The sequence below is a fragment of the Artemia sp. Qi Xiang Cuo genome, chromosome 8 (assembly GCF_049724085.1).
Source record: "Artemia sp. Qi Xiang Cuo chromosome 8, ASM4972408v1, whole genome shotgun sequence".
Lineage (NCBI taxonomy): Eukaryota > Metazoa > Arthropoda > Branchiopoda > Anostraca > Artemiidae > Artemia > Artemia sp. Qi Xiang Cuo.
This window is the reverse complement of record NC_142801.1, coordinates 42626275-42651140: the sequence shown is the minus strand read 5'-3', so window position 1 is coordinate 42651140 and position 24866 is coordinate 42626275. Positions and strand designations below refer to the sequence as shown.

The 24866-nt window shown below is 36.1% G+C and overlaps 1 protein-coding gene across 1 annotated transcript in view; it reads right to left on the bottom strand.

The window, feature by feature from the left end:
* Positions 1 to 21301, bottom strand: part of LOC148949430 (fumarate hydratase, mitochondrial-like) — a 28428-nt gene extending 7127 nt beyond the window's left edge. Inside the window, exon 1 of the mRNA XM_089093457.1 lies at positions 21147 to 21301. Coding sequence (XP_088949583.1) covers positions 21147 to 21259 — 113 coding nt within the window. The 5' untranslated portion in view covers positions 21260 to 21301. The remainder of the gene's footprint in view (positions 1 to 21146) is intronic.
* Positions 21302 to 24866: the final 3565 nt, after the last annotated feature.

Here is a 24866-nt window from a genome sequence, read left to right as displayed (position 1 = left end):
ATGCATGAGTTATTAAAAAGGGGGGTTTCTGTTGATGTAGTTCAACCTCTTTATTGTATGTATTAATTTAAAAAAAAATTTCATACAATACAACCCCCCAGGGCCTGGGGAAGGCGTTCTAAGTCATGCCCTAGAGGCATGTATGGTTCTTATGAAAGGAATGCTCGTATAAACTTCATAGAGGGCTCATTTGATTTGGAAATGGAAAGTTCCAGTTCACTTTTTAAGAGCCAAGAGATTTAAGGGAAACTATTCCCCCATGCCCTTTTTTCCCCAAACCCATCCGCTACAAATTTTGAGATTTTTGCCAATTTTTTGAAAACTGTTGAAAAATTAGATAACAAAAAACTCCGGTGTCAACACAACCCCCTGTGCCCAGGGAGTAGGCATTGTAGGTGTTGTCCTGGGGGCGTATATGGTTCTTATGAAAGAGTTGCTCGTATAAACTTCAGAGAGGGCTCATTTGATTGGAAATTGAAAGTTCTAGTTCACTTTTTAAGAGTCAAAAGATTTCCGAGGGCAACTATCCCCCTCACACACCCTTTCCCCCCAAATTTTTAAAATAACCATTTCATTATGAAAACGACTTGGAATATTATAAATGAAATCGTAAATAAGAAGAAAGAGACCGAGATTCCTGCTAGTCTGATCTTTGATGGGAAAGTTGTGCATGGAAACAATGAGGTGGCTAATTTGTTTGGTGAATATTTTTCTAAGATTGGTGAATAATTAAGTAAGAATCCATACGATAATAATAATGAAATTAATGAGACGTTTAGTGATGAAAGGGGAGTTGGATTGGCAATGTCTGCAGATGAAACGAACGTTGAAGAATTAAAACAGATAATAGGATTGGTAAAATCAAGTTCTCCAGGGAATGATGGAATTAATCTGAAAGCGTTCAAGCATGTTATGGTATATTTCTTGCCTTGCATTGTTTATTTGATTAACCTTTCTTTGAAGAAAGGTGAATTTCCTACTTGTCTGAAAGAGGCTAAAGTTATTCCGCTTCACAAAGGGGGTTCAAAAACTGATCCGTCTAATTGGAGGCCGATTTCAATATTGCCCCTATTTGCTAAGCTGTATGAAAAAGTGAGGAATCGACGACTTTATAACCATCTTACTACTTACGGTTTTCTTAGTGATACCCAGTTTGGATTCAGGAAAAACTACTCTGCAATACATGCAGTCCAGCACCGAACAGATTTCATGAATGGTGCTCTCGAAAAAGAGTATTGGTACTTTCAGTATTTATAGACTTTAGAAAGGCTTTTGACACGGTGGTTCATAAAATTTTATTAAATAGGCTAAGCCGTTTAGGGATCCAAGGGGTTATTCTGAAATGGTTTGAATCTTATCTTAACCAGCGTATTATTCGAGTCTCTATTAAAAATGCTGTGTCAAAAACTTTTATCGTTAATTCTGGTGTGCCTCAGGGTTCAGTGCTTGGCCCACTTCTTTATCTAATTTACGTTGATACCATGCGTTTTTATATATCAGATGCACTTATAACGTCTTTTGCTGATGACACGGTGTTTACGATTACAGTTACTTGTCTGAACCAGTTAATTGAGAAGACAAATAAGGCCCTCGCTGAACTGATATGTTTTACAAATTCTAGTTATTTGGTAGTGAATATTTCAAAAACAAATTTCGTGACATTTTGTAGAAATGGAGTTTCATGTGTTTTAGATAATAAAATTGTTTTTAACGGTGAATTTTTAAAGCATGTAAATAGTGTTAAATATTTGGGCTTTAGTCTTGATTTTAATTTAAGTTGGAAATCACACTGTGATCTTGTGGCAGTTAAGATTTCAAGAGGGTTGGGTGTGATAAGAAGACTGAAAAATCAACTACCGTCAAATGTGTTACTTTTACTTTATCATTCTATTGTTAGCCCTTATTTATCGTATGGTTGCATGCTATGGACTAGTAGTTTTATTTCAAGTTTTAGAAAGGTCCAAATTTTACAGAATAAAATAGTTCGTATTTTAGGTAAGTATATTCAGTTTGAAAATAGCACGTTGAATTGTTTTATAAGTTTGAAAATTTTAAATATTTATCAGTTACGGGATTACCAGTTAGCAATTTTTATTTATCAATGTTTGAATAAGTGTTCACCGGAGGTATTTTGGGAAATTTTTAAAGCTAACTCATCTTATCACTGTTATGAGACTAGAAATGCGAATGACCTTGCATCGGAGCTCTAGAATGCTCAACTTGCTGCGTTTCTGCCTCGTTTTGCGGGACCGGGGGTGTGGAATTCCCTCCCGGATGCTATTAGACAAGTTGATAATGTAAGCCAGCTCAAGAGTAGATTGAAGCGTTACCTTTTGGGTTATAATCTGAATGATTAGAATTTTGAATTTGATTAATGTTTGGTATGCAAAGCGCACGGAGTCGGCTCTATAGCCTAGCTGATACTTATTGATTTTGTCATAGTTGATTTAGTTAGATGTTGTTGCTTTTTTTTTTTTTTTTTTTTTGAGTGGATGTTTTAAGGATGATATGTGATATTTCTCAATTGCGATTTGTAGAGTTTAATCCTTTTAGAGTAGGAGATGTTCTTTATGTTGATTTAGTTCAAGTGCTGATTTTTCCCCGTTAAGGGATAGTTTTTATGTGGATGTAGAGCTTTATAATAATGAATTTGCAGCCATCGTAAACAAACCTTCGGGTTTTTGTAGATGGCTGCTGTAAATTTGTTTGTATTTTTTTTATGCTAAATAAATTAATTTGAATTTGAAATTAAAAATAGTTAGAAGGTAAGATAAGAAAAACTCCTGTGTCGACGCAAACCCCCAGGGCCAGGAGGCAGGCGTTGCAAGTAATGCTCTGGGGGCATATATAGTTCTTATGGAAGGGATGCTCGTATAAACTTCGGAGAGGGCTCATTTGATTGGAAACTAAAAGTTCTTGTTCACTTTTAAATAGTAAAAAGAGATCGGAGGGCAACTAGCCCCCCCCCCCCTGATAGACATTTTGCTAGAATTAGTTCAAAGTTCTGATAACAAAATCTCCGTTGTCGACACAGCCCCCCATGGCCCGGGGGTAGGCGTTATAAGTTATGCCCTGGGAGCATATATGGTTGTTGTGGAAGGGATACTCGTATAAACTTCATACATTTGATTAGAAACTGAAAGTTGTAAGTCGCTTTTTAAGAGTCAAAGGTGATCGGAGGGCAGCTAGACTCCCCCCTCCCGCCCCCCCCCCACGCCCTAAATGCATCAGATAAAAATTTTGAAATAGACATATTGTTAAAAGTAGTTCAAAGTTCAGATAACAAAAACTCCGGTGTCGACACAGTCCCCCCAGGGCCCGGGGGTAGGCGTTATAAGTTATGCCCTGGGAGCATATATGGTTGTTGTGGAAGGGATGCTCGTATAAACTTCATACATTTGATTAGAAACTGAAAGTTGTAAGTCAGTTTTAAGAGTCAAAAGTAATCGGAGGGCAGCTAGCCTCCCCCCACACTCCATTTATTTTTTTCCCAGAGGCACCTCATTTGGAAAGAGTCGTCTTATAAACTTCATGGGATGGGCTCATTCCATTGGAAATCTAGAGTTCTAGTGCTCTTTTTAAGAGTCAAAAGTGATCGGAGGGCAACTAGCCCCCCCCCCTCCCTCAAGCCCTGTTTCCCCAAAAATATCTGATAAAAATTTAAGGTAGTAATTTTGTTAAAAATAGTTCAAAGATCATATAACAAAAACTCCTTTACGTATGGCCATTTTGTTAAAAATAGTTCAAAGGCCAGATAAGAAAAACTCCTGTGTCAACGCAATCCACCAGGACCCGGGGCAGGCGTTGTAAGTATTGCTCTGGGGGCATATATGGTTCTTATGGAAGGTATGCTCGTATAAACTTTGGAGAGGGATCATTTTATTGGAAATTGAAAGTTCTAGTTCACTTTTAAAGAGTCAAAAGATATCAGAGGGCAATTAGCCCCCCCCCCCATCCATGCCCCTTTCCCTCAAACCCTTCCGATAAGAACTTTGAGATGGCAATCTTTTTTAATATAGTTCAAAGACCATATAATGAAACTCCGGGGTCGACACAATCCCCCAGGGCCCATAGGCAGGCGTTGTAAGTAATGCTTTGGGGGCATATATAGTTCTTATGGAAGGGGTGCTCGTATAAACTACGGACAGGGCTTATATGATTGGAAATTGAAAGTTCCCGTTCACTTTTTAAGAGTCAAAAGAGATCAGAGGGCAACTAGTCCCCCCCCCCCCTCTACACGCTCTATTTTCTTCAACCCCATGCGATAAGAACTATGAGATAGCCATTTTTTCAAAATGGTTCAAAATCATATAACGAAAACTCCGGGGTCGACACAATCCTTCAGGGCCCGGGGTAGGCGTTGTAAGTTATGCCTGGGGGGCATATATAGCTGTTAGGGAAGGAATGCTCGTATAAACTTCAGAGAGGGCTCATTTGATTGAAAATTGAAAGTTCTAGTTCAGTTTTTAAGAGTCAAAAGAGATCAGAGGGCAACTATCACCCCACGCCCCTTTTTCCTGAAATGCATCCAATAAAAATGTTGACTACAAACAAGAGTTTGGATATCACTTCCTTCTCTCACTGTAAAAGTCTAAAACCTACTGCGTCATTCAATCAATCAATCAATCAACCTTTTATTTTTAAATAAATTAACAAACGAAACAATTAACATGAACATCATGACTCAAAGCAATGCTTGTGAGAGTCACACTCGATATTGGTAAAAAAATTTATATCACACTATGAAATGAAAAGAGGAGAGCTGATAACATAAGAGAAGGATAAAGAGCTAGAAACGAAAAAATTGAGAAGAGGTGGAGTCAAAGAAGAAGAGTGAAAGGATAAGATACAAAAGAAGAATTGAGAAACGAACTCATGCAGTCTCAAATACTGTGTAAGAAAGGTATTGTTTGTGGAGTGTGCCAAATGATTTTTATGGATTTAATAGATTCATTAACTGAGTTCCATACATAAATACTTTTATAAACTGGAGAATGTTGAGACCTAGTAAGTCTTCTTCTCGGTAACATAAAATTATACTGGTTGCAGCGGAGAGCTCTTTCTTGATGAATTGTGCTACAAAGTTCGAAGTACCTGGAAAGACATTGAGGAAAGACCTATTCAATATTGCATAGTGTGCTAAACGCAGATTACTAACGTTGATTATCTCTGTTATATCTATTGTTCCAGTGTCTCTGTATAGGTCTGTTGAGGGGTATAGGCTGGGGAGGCAATATGTCGCATTGACTGCACGGTTTTGTGATCTCTTTAATGATTTTAGATGAGATTTGAATGTATTGCCCCAGACAGAACAGCAGTAGTTCAAGTAGGGGAAGACAAAAGCATTATAAAGCATTTTCATCATGTCAGCACTTAGAAGCAGGCTAGCTCTATGTAACATTGAAGTTTGCCGTGAGACTATTGAAGACAGCTGGGATATATGATATTTGAACAAAAGAGAGGAATCTAAAAATACGCCAAGGAACTTTGTGACTGCTGTCTGAGGAATGGGATTTCCATTGATTGACAATGCGACAGTGTGAGACAATGAGGAGTTTGAAGGAGCAGAAGTGAAGACTATGATGCAGCTTTTTGTAGCATTTACCTGCATTTTGATACGAAAACACCAGTCATATTTCGTCAAGAGTTTTTTGGGCCTTTTTTGCCCAAGAAATTTGAGTCATCAGCGAATAGTACTGGGTGTGTATTTGTAGTAAGACATGTTGTCAGGTCATTGATATACAAAATAAACAAGAGCAGTCCAAGTACCGACCCCTGAGGTACGCCAGATTTTACCGGTAAGTCTGTCGAAATACTACCCTTCACAATTACACACCGCTTACGATCCGTCAGGTACGATGAAAACCACTCGTGAGCAACACCATATATTCCAAATGAATGTAATTTTGTGAGGAGGATTGCATAGCATACCGTGTCGAAAGCTTTAGTGAAATCCAGAAAAATCCCTAGTACCTTTTCTCCAGCATCCTGGCTATTTAATCAGCTGAACCAACTAAGGCATGCAAAGTTGAGTGATAACGACGAAACCCGTATTGATGGGGAGAGAGTAGCTGCTTGCCATCGAGGAATCTATAAACTCTGTTATAAACCACTCGCTCGAGGACTTTTGATATAACCAGTAGAATTGATATGGGTCGATAATTAGAGATAAGACTATTGTCTTCTTTTTTGTAAGGGGGAAGGACTTGGGCAGTTTTAAACACACTAGGATAAATTCCGGTTGCTAGTGAAAGGTTGACCAAGTGTGTAAGTGGAGCTACAAGACCTGCAGAGGCCTTCTTCAAGATATAGTTGCACAGCCCAAAGGTGTCTTGGGTTTTTCCATTAGGCAGCTTACTGGTAATCACTAGTAATTCCTCTTTCGTATATGGTGCTAGAAAAAGACCTGATATTGTTCGACTGTGGGTTTGTTCAGGGAATTGGCCAGAAGCATGTAGAGATGTCTGATTAATAAAAAGTTGATCAAAATGAACAGCACGAGACTTGCTTGTTACTGTCTCACCACGCATATTTATTATTTCTTTAGGTATATCCACTTTTTTCCTTTGTTGACATGTTATTTCATGAACCTCCCATACTTTTCTCATGTTACTCTTACATTCATTTATTCTCTCTGCATAATACCGCATTTTTGCATTACGTACTAATCCGTTTAATGTATTTCTGTACTTTTTGTATGTCTTTCTCGCTTCAGGAGTTGTAGATTTACATGCTTTAAGGTACAGTCTATTTCTGTGTTCGGTAGACTGAACGAGACCTTTCGTCATCCAAGGAGTTTTGGGAACACTTTTGATCCGACTTGCTCGGAGAGGAAAACACCGTTCTGTTAACTGTTTAAGCCGGCTAGTAAGCATATATTCAGCCATATCTGCCAAAGACACATGGGTTACAACAGACCAGTCATTCGATTTCACAGTTTTAGTGAAGCAGTGAATGATTTTTTGGGGAAAAACTTCGATACATGAAAACACGATTAGACGCTGACTTAGTGGATCGGCCTGCCCTTGTTGGGACCATTGTGATGACTGGGTAGTGATCAGAAACATCAGATGTTATAATATGCAAGGTAAAAGATGTGTGAGGGTTAAAGGAAAGGAATATATTGTCAATCAGTGTTGCAGTACTTGTAGCTGTACAATACCGTGTGGGAAAGAATACAGTTGGGAGAAGACCAGATGATACGGTTGTATCAAGGAACGAACGCGAGTTGGTGTCACCTCCAGTCGTCAGCAAGTTGATGTTAAAGTCACCCATAAGACATGTATTTTTACCTCGACCACATTCATTAATCTCCGACATAATCTGCTCAACTTGCGAACAGAAAATGTCACTTGGAAATGGCGGTGGCTTATGAAAAAGGCACACGAAATTTACTGGAGATGACTTTCCAAGAATTCCAATGACTATTGAACGATCGACTACGTTCGACCACATCATTAAAAACTGATTCCAAGTCATAGCGGCGCTTGTAAGAGATAGATTCATTTACAAATAATGTAATGCCACTGGAACATTTGTTACGTGCCGTGGAAGATGTATGGCTTCAAAACCAGGCAAACAGTATGGCGACATGTCATCTTGAGAAGACAGCCCAGTTTCAGTTAAACCAACTATACTAAAAGGAATTTTCTTTTCAGTAGTGAATGTAAGAATATCATCCCATTTGTGTTTAATTCCTTGAACATTATGGCAGAAAAGATTAAACTTATCATTAGTAGAAATTCCAGGAAGTATTTCATTAAGATATTCTTGGGGTTTCGCATATGAGCAGGACGAGGCATTCATCCTGTTTATCACGGGATCAGTAGCTGACTCATGATCGTATCCTGGCAGATTGCGAAATGCGGTTTTTAGCAGGGACTGTTCAGTTAAGAATGAAAAATCATTCATCGTCGAGATCACCGATGTTTTTTATTTTCATCAATTAGACTAAATAATGATAGTGGAGGAAAATAATAATAACAGGAGTGTTCCGGTGTTTGTAGTATTTCGTGATGATGTGTTCTGATGATGACTTGTACCGCCAAAAACGGGCAGCCCTTACGTGAAAAAATCCCTGTTCCTTCTCCCCTCCCCCGCCCTTTTTTGAGTCTGAGAAATCCGACCGTCGATCACAACAAGAAGAGAGGCATAAGCAGGAAATAGAGCAGGAAAAGCATAAGCAGCATAAGAAGTAGAAAGAGAAAAATAAATGAGAAAAAGAAGTAGAAAAAGAAATGATGGCACTAAGGTAGAAAAGCAACAATGTTACAAATTAATTACACCCATGAATATTATTATCAATACACTTTCTTAGTTTTAAATGCCCCCGATCGAATTATCAAGATATCTTTTCAAAATGATAATCTCATTCTTATTTGACACTTTACGGGCAGTTGTGGGTCAAGTTTTAACCATAACGTTTCCATCAGTGGTCCAGTCATTTTTCAGTCCAGATTCAGCTTTTGCGTATGCAAATAACTCACGTTTAGTTTTTGTTAGGCATTCAGTGACAGACATTCTAGACCCCTTGAGTTGCTTCCTATTTTTTAAAATCTGCGACCAAACTCTAAAAAAGTGTCACGACAGTCGGTCTTGGCAGATTTGACACTTTGCGTCCTATTCTTCGGGCAGAGACAATATCAGAGGCATCTAAAGGAATGCCCGGAAATTTCTGCTCACATAGTTTCGTAAGTTTGTTTTCTACGTTCTCCTTGATAACAGTGTTCGTTGTGACATCTTCTTCGAGGCCGAAAAATATCAGTTGGTTACCTAGCGACGCTTGTGCAAGGGTCTCATTGTGATTGTCTATTGTCCCTTAAAATTTCACTGACTGATGATTTCACAGCCTTAGTAGCTAGATCGATATCGGAAACGGACTTCTCAAGAGATTTTAAACGCCCGTCAAGTTCACAGAACTTGTCTTTCACCATTTTCTCAAGATCGAGTGACAGACTATTGTAAATTTCCGTTTTGATGTTTTCGATGGTGGACTCACTCGGTTCTGTTCTCTGATTTGCAGCATCTAGTTTGCTGACAGCTGTTTCAACTTCTTGGCTGATTTTTAAGTCCAAATCATTTTCGATTTTGTCAGTCCACTGTTTTGTTTTAACCTTCAGTTGGTTTATTTGGTTTGTCAGTATGATTAATTGTTCTTCCTTACTTTCATTGCCTGAGAACTTCACTTCTGAATCAGAGCGCATTGTTCTACCACCTCCGTTAGAATCTGCAACTTACTTTTATCCGAACAAGACACTTTACTTGCCATTGTCTTTCCTTCAGCCGCCTAACCAATTCTTCTTCCTTCGAATCTCTATCGGCAACTTATTGATTATGTTGTAAATAATGTCCTCAATAGGCACAAAATAATAAAATAATCTTTAATTTCCCCTTTCAAAATTATTAGGCAAGACGATCTCAAAATTATTGGGCTAGACGGCCATCATTCAGTCATCTCTTATATTTTCCTTCAACACCTTCAGAAAATTATGTTAAAAATAGCGAAAACTTACTGGCAAGAGGGGCAATTAAATCCCCCAGTTTTCTAAATGTGGCTTGCAATAAATCACGTCCGCCAGCGATTAGTTAGCTTATCCAATAATTAGTTTGTTTATCCAATTGATTACGTCACAGCATACTTGGCATGGAATACAGCACAGGTAAATTTTCGAACTTGCTCGGTTGAATGCTGGTTGCTGTTTGACGCTTTACTCAAAAAGACGCTTGACGGTTTACTGAAAACTATATGCGTCTTGAACAATCTTAGAAAGTATAAACAACATCAAATTGAATATTTGATATATACTGATATTAATTGTTGAAAGATCCATCAGTTCAAGAATTTATTTCACTATAGCTTTATGTTTATTTTTAATGCAGCAAGAACTGGAAAAGGAGTTACTTGTGATAAAATTATTTTTCAGTGAAGCGTCAATGACGCAATAGGCTTTTGGTTTTTACAGTTAAGGAAGGGGGCAGTATCCAAAATCTTATTTGTAGTGAAACTTATTTCGGAAAGTTATTTTTAGTTAATTTTTGTTCGTTTTTGATTGCAAAAAGTTTCAAGTTTTTAAAAATTCCTTATTTCAAAATCAATCTTTAAAAAAAAATCAAATGTTCATCAAAGTATCAAAAGTATCAAAGTAACAATATCAAAGTGAAAAAATGGGTTTGTGTCAACCTCGGAGTTTTTATTATCAGATGTTTGAACTATTTTTAACAAAATGGCTATCTCAAAATTTTTATCCAATAAGTTTGGGGAAAAAAGGGCGTGGAAGGGAGGGGCTAATTGCCCTTTGGATTCTTTTGACTCTTTAAAAGTGAACTAGAACTTTCTATTTTCAATCAAATGAGCCTTCTCTGAAGTTTATATAAGCATCCCTTCTATAAGAACTATATATGCCCCCAGGGCATAATTTACAACGCCTGTGCCAGAGTCCTGGGGGGTTGTGTCGACCCCGAAATTTTAATATCTGATGTTTGAACTATTTTTAACAAAATGGTCACCTCAAATTTGTATGGATGGGTTTATCCATCCAATAAACCCAAAAGGCGTGGAGGGTGGAGGGGCTAGTTGCCCTCCAATCTTTTTTACTCTAAGAACATGAACTAGAACTTTTAGTTTCCATTCAAATAAGCCCTCTTTGAAGTTTATACAAGCATCACTTTCATAAGAACCATACATGCCTTTAGGGCATAACTTAAAACGCCTTCCCCCGGGTCCTGGGGGTTGTATTGACACTTGAGTTTTTGTTATCTGAGTTTTTCTTATCCGACCTTTGAACTATTTTTAACAAAATGTCTATCTCAAAGATTTTCATCAGATGGGTTTGGAAAAAGAAGGCATGGGGGGGGGGGGGGGTATTTGCCCTCTAATCTCTTTTGAATATTAAAAAGTGAGCTCAAACTTACAATTTCCAATCAAATGAGCCCTCTCTGAAGTTTATATGAGCATCCCTTTCATAAGAACCATATAAGCCCCAGGGCATAACTTACAATGCCTGCCCCTGGGCCCTGGGGGGTTGTGTTGACACCTGAGTTTTTGTTATCTGACTTTTGAACAATTTTTAACTTAATGGCTATCTCAAAAGTTTTATCGGATGTAATTGGGGGAAAAGGAACGTGGGGGGCTACCAATCTCTTTTGACTCTCAAAACTGAACTAGAACTTTCAATTTCCAATCAAATGAGCCCACTCCGAAGTGTTTACAAGCATCCCTTCCATAAGAACCACATATTCCCCCAGGGCATAACTTACAACACCTGCCCTTGGCCCTAGGGGGCTGTGTCGACCCCAGAGTTTTCCTAAAATGGTCTTTGAACTATTTTTAAAAAATGACTATCTCAAAAATCTTATCGGATGGGTTTGAGGAAAAAAGGCCTTGAAGGGGGGGGGGGGGCTAGGTGCCCTCCGATCTCTTTTGAATCTTAAAAAGTGAACTATAACTTTCAATTTTCAATCAAATGAGCCCTCTTTGAAGTTTATACAAGCATCCCTTCCATAAGAACCACATATGCCCCCAGGGCATAACTTACAACGCCTGCCCCTGGGCCCTGGGGGGTTGTCTTGACACTGGAATTTCTGTTGTATGATCTTTGATATATTTTAAACAAAATAGCAATCTCAAAATTTTTATCGGATGCATTTAGGAAAAAAGGATGTGGGGAGAGGGGGGCTGGTTTTCTCCAATATATTTTGATGCTTAAAAAGTGAACTAGAACTTTCAATTTCCAATCAAATTAGCCCTCTCTGAAGCTTACACAAGCATTCCTTCCATTAGAACCGTGTATGCCTCCATGACGTAAATTATAACCCTTGCCCTGAAGACTATGGGGGGAGTGTCCTGCTCAAAGATATAATTTACAGCACTTTCAACTACGTTGAACAAAATGGCTAGCTCAAAATTTTGAGTGGATGTGTTTGGGGAAATGGTAGGCATGGAAGGGATGTTAGATTCATTCCAATCACTTTAAACTGTTAAAAAGGGCACTAGCCATTTAAATTTCCAATCAAATGAGCCCTTTTTAAAGTTTCTACAACAACAGTTTCTATAAAAAAAAAACCTTATATGCCCCCAGGACATAACTTACAACCCTTGCCCTGAGGCCTGTGGGGGGGGGGGGATTGTCGTCCTCAAAGACCTAATTTCAATCAAATGATCCCTTTTTAAAGTTTCTATGACAAAGCTTATATGCCCCCAGGGCATAACTTACAACCCTTGCCCTGAGTGCTGTGGCTGGAGTGTCCTCCTCAAAAGAATAATTTCTATCTGGAAATCAACCACATAAAACAAAATGGCTATCTCAAAATTTTTATTGGATGTGTTTGGGGAAATGATGGGAGTGGAAGGGGTGTTAGTTGCCTTTCAATCACTTTTGACCTTTAAAAAGGGCACTAGATCTCCTGATTTCCAATTGAATGAGCCCCTCCAAAGTTTTTTGTGACAACCCCTTCCATAAAAGGTGCCTCTAGGAAAAAAATAATAATAAATAATAAAACAATGGAGCTGCATGGCCTTTACTATAGGCAACACTATAGCATTGCCTCTAATAGACAGCTCTGTGTACATTTAAAGATTGGATCCTTGCTTCTTCCTTCAGAAGTTCATGTGAATATTGCGAATAAACAAGGGGCCATTACCTCTCCTACTATTTATAATAATGCAATCCTGAGAGCCCAAGGGGAATTATCACCTTGCTGTATATTGAATGATGTTAGTGTGTGTTTTATGTTATGCAGATGACAGTCTTAACCTAAATAGGGCTGTGTTTGGTTTGGAAAAATTTTTTAGGGAGATTGCTAAGAATTATAATGAGATTGGTCTTTTTTTAAATTAATTAAAAAAAAACTTTCCGAAAAATAAGTTTTTCAAAGAAAAGTAAAGGTCATTTTAAACTTAAGCTCAGGAGATACAAATACCTGTTAAAATTAAAACTCAAAAGACTAGAAATTACTGTTATTAAACAATAAATGAAACCCAAAACGAAAAGAAATTAAATAAACTATCAGAGCAAAAAACATACAACAAGTAATAATATAAATGAATAAATAGATCTTAAAGCGAGTAATGTTTAGATTGTATATGAAAATCAAGCTTAAGACGAAAACAAATATTTTGCTATTAAAGTATAAATGAAACTCAAAACGAACAGAAATTAAATAAACAATCAATGCAAACAAACATACAATATATATTAATGTAAATGAATAAACAAATCTTAAAAAGAATGAAATTTAAATTGAAAATGCAAATCAAGTTTGAAACGAATGAAAATAACTACAAACAAGAGTTTGGGTATCGCCTCACTGCAGAAGCCTAAAACGTACTGCGTCATTGGCGCTTTACTGAAAACAATTCTTTCATTAATTAAGATTTTAGGGAATAAATACCAGCATATGTATATTAAATTGACAATGCACATTTTTTTTTAGTAAACTCATTTGAATTTTTTTTTTCAGTAAAGTACAAATTATATTCTGGCTTTTAGAAAGCATAGGGGTTTTGAACCCTACTCATATTAATTTATGCTCGTTTTGAGTTTGACTCTAATATTTATTTTAATTTTTGTTCGTTTTGGGTTTCATTTATTTATTGATACTGATTTGGGGCAGAGGGGTAGTCTGGATTCCAGGTGTTGAAAATGTGAACCATACCACGACGGAATGGGGCTGCTACGAGAATTAGCCTACCCTCCACCCCCTAAATTGACCATGTGGATTCAAAAATACCAATGGCACTTGCTTGCGAGAGGTGGAACACTCCGAAACTTGACATTTTATTATATTTTGGTGTTTCATGCAAGAAAATGCATGTTCCACAAAGTTTGAGGTGCAGTTTTCCGCTCAAATAGAAATGCCTAGAAGCCATAGAATGTTTTCATAACAAACCAACACAATTAGTTAGAAAAAATAGCAGAGTTAAAAAAAATGGCAAAACTATATGAGTCTTGAACAGTCCTGGAAAGTATAAACAAAATCAAATCGAATATTAGATATATAATGATATTAATTGTTGAAAGATCCATCAGTTCAAGATTTTTTTTTCACTGTAATTTTTATTTTCATTTTCAATGCTGTAAGAACTGGAAAATAATAAATTTGTAATATAAGAGAAATTCATTTTCAGTGAAGCACCAATGACGCAGAAGGCTTTAGGTTTTTGCAGTTAAAGAAGGGGGCAGTGTCCAAATTTTGTTTGTAGTGAAACTATATTTGTCTTGACTAATCTTGAAAAGAACTAATAAATTAAACTGAATATTTGATGCATAATGATATTAATTGATAAAAGCTGATCAGTTCAAAATTTTACTGTAATTTTAATATTTATTTTCAATATTAAGTACAAAAGAAAACATTTGTAATATAATTTGTTTTCAGTAAAGCGCAAATGACGCAGTACGTTTCAGGCTTCTGCAGTGAGGCGATACTCAAACTCTTGTTTGTAGTTATTTTTATTCGATTCAAACTTGATTTGCATATTCAATTTAAGCTTCACTCGTTTTAATATTGATCTATTAATTTATATTAATATCTATTATATGTTTGTTCGCATTGGTTGTTTATTTTATTTCTGTTCATTTTAAGGTCCATGTATAATTCAATAGCAAAGCATATTTTTTCGTTTTAAGCTTAATTTCCTTACTTAATTGAAGCTTTGCTCGTTCTAAGATTTATTTATTCATTTATATTAGTACTTGTGGTATGTTTTTTGCTATGATTTTTTATTTAATTCTGTTCGTTTTGGGTTTCATTTATTCTTTAATAGTAATTGCTGGTCATTTTGAGTTTGAATTTTAATAAGTTTTTGTTTCTGCTGATCTTAAGTTTTATATGGTCTTTACTTTTCTTTAAAAAACCTATTTTTCGGAAAGTTTTTTTTAAATTAATTTTTGTTCATTTTTTATTGCAAAAAGTTTCAAGTTTTTATGGCATGGGGGGGGGGGAGTGCTTACTGTCCGATTATTCTTGACTTTAAAAAACGAATCTAGAAATTTCAATTTAAATTGAATGAGGCTTTTTTCAAAGTCTATACGATTACCTCTTTGATAAAAACCTTATATATGAAAAATAGACAGCTTGCATAACTTGTGGACAGCAATTGACAACAATGAATGGATTGAAAAAAAATAGCTCCAATAAGGGAGTTTAGATCATTTCACTTGCTGACACAAAGAGATCACGACTATTTGGAATTGACCTTAATAGGATTTTGTATGCCAAAGTAATTTTACATCTATCTCAGAGTATGTATTTTAACCTTATAATTGGATAATTATGATATATTTGCTATAGGTTCTTCCTATAAAAAACGCCTTCCCATAAGTTATAAACCCCCATTAATAAGTTATGCCCCTGGCATAACTTACACCGCCTTCCCCTAGGTCCGAGTGGGATGTTTCGATACCAGAGTATTTTGTTATCAGAACTTTGCGCTATTTTTAACAAAATATCAATCTCAAAATGTGCATCGGATACATTTTGGGCTTGGAGGAGGGGGGGGCCAGCTGCCCTCCAATCTCTTTTTACTCTTAAAAAGTGAACAAGAACTTTCAATTTTCAGTCAAATGAGACCTCTCTAAAGTTTATACAAGCATCCCTTCCATAAGAAATAATGGGAAGGATTCGGAGAATCCTTGCCTTGCCCTGAGGGCTGTGGGGGCGTTGTTATCCTCAAAGACCTAATTTCCTGAATTTAAAACTATGTTGAATAAAATGGCTGTCTCAAAATTTTGATTGGATGTGTTTGGGAAAAAGGTGGGCGTGAGAGGGGGATTAGTTGCTCTCAAATCACTTTTGACTATTAAAAAGGGCACTAGCCCTTTTAATTTCCAGTCTAATGAGCCTTTTTTGAAGTTTCTATGACACCGCCTTCTATAAAAATCTTATATGCCCCAAGGGCATAACTTAAAACCCTTGCCCTGAGGGTTGTGGGGGATTGTCCTCCTCAAAAATATATTTTCTATCTGAAAATTAACTACGCTGAACGAAATAGCTGTCTCAAAATTTTGATTGGATGTGTTTGGGGGAATGATGGGCGTGGGGGGGGGGGGCTAGATGCCCTCTTCTCAATTTCGACTATTAAAAAGGGCACTATCCATTTGAATTTTAAATCGAATGAGCTTTTTTTGAAGTTTTTATGACAACACCTTCTATAAAACATTATATGCCCCCAGGTTATAACTTAAAACCCTTACCCTGAAGGTTGTGGGGGCGTGTCCTCCTCATAAAAATATTTTATAACTCGAAATCAACTACGCGGAACAAAATGGCTATCTCAAAATTTTGATTGGATGTGTTTGGGGAAAGGATAGGCGTTGGGGCGGGGGCGGGGGGGCTAGTTGCACTCCAATCACTTTCGTCTATTAAAAGGGCACTATCCCTTTGAATTTCCAATCGAATGAGCCTTTTTTGAAGTTTCTACGACAATACCCTCTATAAAAACCTTATATGCCCCCAGGTCATAATTTGAAACCCTTGCCCTGAAGGTTGTGGGGGAGTGTCCTCCTCAAAAACATATTTTCTATCTGGAAATAAACTACACTGAACAAAATGGCTATCTCAAAATTTTGATTGGATGTGTTTGGGGAAATGATAGGCGTTGGGGAGGGGGGGGGGGTTAGTTGCCCTCCAATCACTTTCGACTATTAAAAAGGGCACTATCCCTTTGAGTTTCCAATTAAATGATCCTTTTTTGAAGTTTATACGACAACACATTCAATAAAAACCTTATATGCCCCCTTGGCATAACTTAAAACCTTTGCCCTGAGGGATCAGGGGGAGTATCCTCCTCAAAAAAATATTTACTATTTGAAAATCAACTACGATGAACGAAATTGCTATATCGAAATTTTGATTGGATATGTTTGGGGAAATGATAGGCGTTGGGGAGGGGGAGGGGGGGCTAGTTGCACTCCAATCACTTTCGTCTATTAAAAGGGCACTATCCCTTTGAATTTTCAATCAAATGAGCCTTTTTTGAAGTTTCTACGACAATGCCTTCTATAAAAACCTTATATGCCCCAAGGGCATATCTTGAAACCCTTGCCCTGAAGGTTGTGGGGGAGTGTCCTCCTCAAAAACATATTTTCTATCTGGAAATCAACTACACTGAACAAAATGGCTATCTCAAAATTTTGATTGGATGTGTTTGGGGAAATGATAGGCGTTGGGGAGGGGGAGGGGGGGCTAGTTGCACTCCAATCACTTTCGACTATTAAAAAGGGCACTAGCCCTTGAATTTCCAATCGAATGAGCCTGTTTTGAAGTTTCTACAACAACGCCTTATATAAAAACCTTAAATGCTCCCAGGGTATAATTTAAAACCTTTTCCCTTAGGGTTGTGGGGGAGTGTCCTCCTCAAGAATATATTTTCTCTCAGGAAATCAACTACGCTGAACAAAACGGCTATCTCAAAAGTTCGATGGTAGGTTTTTGAGAGACTGCTGAGCATGGGGGGGGGGCTAGTTGCCCTTTAACAACTTTCAACTATTAAAAAGAGCACTAGAACTCTCAATTTTCAATCGAATGAGCCCCCTTTGAATTTTCTACGACGATCCCTTCCATATGAAGTGCCTCTGGGAAAAAAAAAAAAAAAATAAATAAAACATTGGAGCCCTATGGCCTTTACTATAGGCAACGCTACAGTGTTGCCTCTGATGCAGCTAAGTCTCAAGTGCTATTATTTAATTTTAACTGTTCTGAAACCCCTGATAGAGTAAATCTGGGTGATTCTGATTTTGTACCACTGCAGGAGCTTGTGCACCTTGGTCTACCTATTGGTACATCCCTAAAGTTAACTCAGAAATTACTTATTGCCTGAACTGAATGTAAGATAAATAATGGATATTCTGGTGCAGTTGGATCACAGCTGAATCCTGGCAAATGCCATCTTGCGAAAGTATATAAAGCTGTTTCTCTCCCTCATGTTCTATACCTGGTTCTTTTCTGGGACACTTTTAACCAATCGGATAAAAAAGAAATCAGGAAGGCCTATTTTAAATATTTAAAGTTCCTTATCCGGGTTCCTCCTTGGACTAGGAACAGTAGACTGCAGGAGAGATATAGCTTGTCAGACCCTCTTGATGCTGCAGATAAGCTTTTTTCCAGGCTTATGGGTTATTTGTCAAACTACCCTTGGAAGGATTTTTGTTTTAATACTAGTTTACTTTTTTTTAATTAATTTATTTTTTTGCTGGGTAATTATTATTTTTTACATCATATTATTTATTGGTATGATACATTTAGAGATGTTTAAAACCCTTGGAGTGGCTTACTTTTCCAAAATGTTTGGTTTATTGAGTTTTAATTTGCATGTTTTTGCTCCTGTTTTTGTATGTGTGTTTTTTGTTTTTTTTTTTCTTCCTTTCTGTAATACTCCATCATCATACTTTGTATTTTTGATGGGTTATAAAATATATTATATTATATTATATTATATTATAATATATTATATTATATATATTATAATATATATAATATATATATAATATATATATATATATATATTATATATTATTATAATATATATATAATATATTATATTATAATATATAAAATATATTATATTATATTATATATTATATTACAGACAGCCAATGACATTGACCTGTGTTACAATGTCAAAAACCTGGTTTTAGTATACAATTTGGTAATTAGTATGTTGCATAAAATAACTGACTAGGAATTACAAAATTAATTAAATTTAACTAGCCTATTGAATACAGCCTACTATAATAACCAACATTAAAATTTGAAAATTTTCTAGTTATGCACAAATTCATACCTTTAACACTAATGTAAGCCCCATGTTTGGTTCAGCTTATTGATTTTTTTTTAATCCTTTAAGTATTTTGTCAAAATCCTTTGCTTCTGAACATAGCATAAAATTCAAAAAAAAAAAAAATGATTGCAATAAGATTAACCAAATATGGGATTACTCTACAATCAGTTAAACTTATTGCAAATACTTTTCTTCAATTTCTATGCTAAGTTCATATGCACAGGATTTTGAAAAAATAATTGCAGTAACCTGAACCAAACATGGGGAAAATCAAATATGAGCAGAAAATAAGCCATACTGCACAAGAAACTACATTGTACAGATGGGAGGGGGAGTTAGGGACATTAAAATACCTTTTTGGTATATATTGTGGTAAATATTTATATTAAGAGAGTATTCAGATAACTAGGAAACAAACTTACCACTAGAATCAAAATTTTATCCTGAATCTAAATAAGACATTCATTTTTGTCACAAATTCTATTTTAAGGCATTTACATACCCTCAAAGATGATACCTTTTTCTCTTATTTTTCTTATGGCTTATATATGTATTAAAATCAATCTTGTAGAAACTGGTTTACCTGTAAATTGAACTTATGGCAAAATTGGGAATCAATAAATCATTTATAATGTAGGCTATACATTTGGGAAACATTAGAAAATATAGGTTAAAATTGAATTTGTACTGGAATCAAATGCAATATTTGGATTTAGGATCCTATTCTGATTTCAAAGGTAAGTTTGCTTTTTAGCAATCAGAATTCTCTTTTAGGCTAATATAAATATTTACTCATATTGTAGTGTGTAGATCCATCCCTGAAAGCTTCATTTTCCTTAACAAACCACTTTCCAAGATAGGAAAAAGCTCCTAAACCAGAATTTTCCCATAAAAAGGCATCAAGTGATGTATTTACTTTCATCCTAGCTACATGAGGCCTATGTTGAAAACTGCAAATTTCTAATGAGTCATTACCCAATTAAACAAGAAAAGTTTGTCTATTCCTTTTTAATTGATAAAAGCTAACATCACTCCTGAATAAAATCTAGGCTAGTCTTGAAAGTTAGGAATGAACTGGAGTGAGACTTTCTTAATTGAATAAGCCTCTTCTGCTATAGGGTAAAAGACCTCTTTTTGGGAAAGACTACTTTTCTTTGGCATCCTGGAAAAATAGAGATGGGTTTTCGGAGCACCCATATATTACTACAGCATGACCCAATGAGCAGTTAGTAACAGAAGCCTAGTTAGTGTCAGGTCTCTGTTTTGACATGCAATTAAAAGAAAATATTATATATAATATCTGTGATTTATAGAATAAATATCAAGCTATAAAAGTTACATTTTTGGAATCAGAAGAAAATCAGCTTTCTGTTAATATGTGAACAAAACTAAAACATTGAAAGGATATATATCTCAAAATAGGATAATTGCCATTTCCAAAGAGGTCATTGTAGATAAATCAATAAACTAATAATTTCAAGTGTTTGATCTTAAATAATTTTAATAATAGCCATATTGATACATAGCTTAGATTTTTAGCTATTCATTGATATATACAATTCTTCTCAATTTGTCTGATAACAAGGTGTGAGGGTTTTAGTTTTACATAATTTTGCTCAATTGGATACTGTTTTGATGAATTTTTACCATACCATATTACTGACTTATAAACATAGTAAATATACCCGTCAATGCCTTTTTTAGGCTCTTTCCAAATATAATGATAATTTTTGTTGTTAGTGAAATTTTACCCCCACACTTATGTATACCAATTTAGTGTATGTATTTGCCTATCGGGGGGGTGGAGGGTAGGGCTAAATTTTATTTCTGTTGTAAATGGAAGGTAAGTTTAAACCATATACCACATAGAGTGGTATATTCACTTTATTTGTAAGTCAATAATATGATTTGGTAAAAATTTACCACTGCTTTTTTGGTAAAGTTCTACCAAATCATATTATTGAGTTAGGAAAAAAGTGAATACACCACTCAATGCCTTTTTTTTATGCTGATTATAAATATAATAATCATTTCTATTGGAAATGAATTTCAGCCCCCCCCCTATATATGCCAATTCAGGGTTAGGTTAGGTATATGATAGAAATGATTATTATATTCGTAATCAGCATAAAAAAGGCATCAAATAGTGCATTCACTTTATTCCTAACTCAATAATATGACTTGGTAGAACTTTACCACTTTTTTACCCTATTCAGGCATTTATGGATGGGGGCTGGGATGCAATTATAATCGTAGTGATTATTATATTCAACAAGAACAGAACACAGAAAACACAATCTGAATAATCCTCAGGTTGGCCTAAATGGAGTACTGGAATGGGGCTAGCCTATGAAAACATATAAACAACCTATGTCCTTTTCCCATTATTGTTGAACAAGAAAAATGGTTGACTCCGCTACCAAGACTGCTTTCAATACTTTTTAATGACCTAGGAACTGATCTAAGCAAAATTCTTGACATTTTTTAGCCTAAAACTTTAATGGACTTATGCCCTCAGCAGGATAGAAAATTTCTTTGCAGCGTTAGCAAATAAGAAAAACGCTCTAGAAAAGACGAGTTTTGCAAAGTTTTGTCACACCAACAGACAAGAAGTATGTAATATAATTATGTAGAAATATATAATACATCACAATTTTCCTTGTCTATGGTGGCACCAATGCAAAAGTAATTTAGCGAAAAAGAAGAAAGTAAAGTATCCCACGCAAGTAAAAGTAATCAAATGATACATAATGCTAGAAATGAAGTTTTAAGTATTTGTGATATGTATTGCTCAACACAAAATCAAATTATCAGCCCCTTGAATAACCCCAGAATTACCTTTCTAGCTTTATTCAGGAAGAAAAGGCCGCCCTTTGTTTATAGGATATCTTTCCATAATATTGACAAAAAAGGGGGCTCCCCCAGGCCACTCAGCATGTCCCTAGGTGGCGATAGGGTAACGCCTTACAGATATTTAGGGTACCTCCATAGGAGGCACGGACCCAGGGCGACCTTGTCCCTGGGGATCCATAATAGAAACTGGGGCACCCTCGCCCGGCGCCATAAATACAGGTGGAGGAGGAAGAAGGCTACTCAAATGTACACTCAAAAGGGCCCACCGGTGTGTCCTCACGTCCCATGAGTTACATACCTTCTCCCAGCAATGAATTAAATTGCATGGTGGTGCAGAATACCATCGTGGTAGGATGCTTTATAGAAGGACAACTACGGCAGGGCGTAAGATCCAGATCTAAGGACAACGGCCTCTGCAAAGGGCTGCCTTGACCCTTTCGGGGTACCTGCAAGACTTGGGACCTTGCGGTAAATTCTATTCCCACTTGAAGATTGGCGCCCCTCGAGGAAATTATAGCCTAGTAAACAACACAGCATTCGAACGGGATTTTGATTCACGGATAATTCTTCTGGGCTTGGTCTGTTTTGACGGGTGTTTTTGGGCGGTAGAACCTCTTCTTAGCTAATTAATCTAATATGGGTTGTCTCCCCATAGTAGCATAATATTTGTAGGTATGAATATATAATGAGTCGGATGTAATAGGCTTGGGACTGTCTGTGCAGGATTTCGACTTTTGTTGATAAAGGAGGATCGCCAAGTGCTGAAAACTTTGTTGTGACCAAGATGGGCCCAGGATTGCACAAAGCCTCCATTCATACTGGACTTCTTGCTGTCAGGTTCCAAGCTCACTTAAGCGCTTCGGTGTAGACTTGAGATGATAGGTAGATCTCCACCCTGCAATGGTATCCATGATCATTGCTTTCCCTGAAGCCAAAATAATTTCAATTATTTAAAAAACATGAAAATTGGAACTTGGAATGTTACGAAGTTAATAAATGGCTATCGTATCGACATCTTGACTAACGAATTCAGACGATTCGAACTGGAATTATTAGGAGTTTCAGGAACTCATATCCCAGAGGTAGGAAACATCAAATTAGGTTATATAGAATTTGTTTATTCAGGAAGGAAGGATGGGGTACATAGACAGGGAGTAGGGATCATAATGAATAAGGAAGCTGCTAAGTCTTGTTTAGGATGGGAAGGTATTAATAATAGAATACTAATCGGTCATTTTATGACTAAAAAGTTCAGGGTATCAGTTATAGTAGTAAATACACTAGAGACTCAGATGGATTTTACTTACAGTTAAAGGAGGAAATAGACAGGGTCCCAGGTTGAAATATCGTGTTAGATGGTATAGGGATAGTTATAGGGATACTGGAATTGTTATAGGGATAGATGGTATTCTAGCCTAGGCAAATTTGGCCTAGGAAAAAAACAGCAATAGCTACAGATTGTTGAAATTTTGTATGTATAAAAAATTAGGTATAGCCAATACGGTGTTTGGTCATAAGATGACCCATAAGTTACTATGGTTTTCACGTGATGGTAAGACAGCGAACCTTATTGATTATGTTATTATAAACCGAAGAATGGTAGGATCGATATAAGATACTAGGGTATGTAGGAGTGTTGATAGTGATGGTGAAGCTAAACGTAAATATCAACATCTGGTAGTGTCTAGGGTTAATTTAAAGCTGAAATTTCGGAAGGGTGACTACCTCCCAGGAAGTTATGATGCTGGTAGACACCAAGATGTGAAGTTGAGAAAAACTTTCCAGGAAGAGTTGAATACTAAAATGAAGAGTTTAAAATTTGTCAACGTGGAAAATGGATGGAATAATTCTAGAAAACAATTTGTGAAGTTGCTGAGGGTGTCTTTGGGGAGAAAGCTAGGACCACAGCTAGTAATATCAGTCAAACAGCTTTATGTTTAATAGAGAGGAGAAGGGGACTTGTACAAAAATTATCTGAGTGATAGATCATATGAAAACAAAAGGAAAGTAAAGAAACTGGAGAAAGCGTTAAAGTATGAACTAACGAGGTGTGAAAAGAAGACCACACGGATAAAACTGCCAAGGATCTGGGAGATGCAGCTAGACGGTGTAATAGTAAAATATTGTACTGACATGTTAATAAATTGAGAGGGAGTAGCCAATCTGGACTTGTCCTAGTTAAAGATAAGAACGGGGCCACAATTAGTGATAAGGAAAGAGTTAAAGAGAAATGTTCAGAACATTTTGAGAATATGCTAAACCGAGATAGAGTTGCGGGAAAAGATATAGAGGAAGATGAAAAAGTTCGTGATACCTTAGATGTGAAGAAAGATTTGTTTTGTGAGGAAGAATTAGCGACAGTATTAAAAGATTAAAAATAATAAGCCTCTATATAATATGCTCCTGTTGAACCGACTGACGGAGATACTAGTGACTCAGATGAATTTTACTTACAGTTACAGTAGCATATAGACAGGGTCCCAGGTAGAAATATAGTGTTTTTACTATGAGATTTTAACGTCAAGATTGGTAGAAATAGTAATAGATGGTATCCCAGCCTAGGTAAATTTGGGGTAGGAAAAGCAAACAGTAATGGCTACAGAAATAATTTCTTAGACCACTTTGCTTTTCCATTTACGAAACAATAAGCAAGAAAAAAAAAGGTTTTAATTTTAATAAAGCAGTGAAACAATCAATAACAACAAATAAACACTTAATTAACAAATACTCCGAATATTTCGGCCCCACGTCTGGGAGCCTTTCTCAACGAAAAAAACAAACAAAAAATGCTCTTTCAAAAATTCTTATTTCTTACACAAATAGAAATACAACAACTAAACACACGAAGAGAGAGAGAGAGATAAAAAAATATATAAATAACTAAGTAGGAAACGAACTCACATATTAAACAAAACTTCCAGCACTGGCGTATTTAACGCAATAAACAAAATCGAATGCCTATATTGATATCATTCGTCACTAAACTTAGTGCATTACTCATGTATTCTAGCTTAATTTTTATTCAGGATATTCTAGTAGGTAATGTACATCCGGAAAATATGATTTCTGAAGTAATTGAAAAAAGGAAAAGAAAAGTTAATGGAACCTGTAGAATTAAATGAAGATGAGTCAAATCATGAAACAAATTACATAACTTTGCCTTATATCCCAATGTTGTCACAAAAATTAAGAAGAGAATTAAAAAACATAACATAAAAACAGCATTTAAATCAGG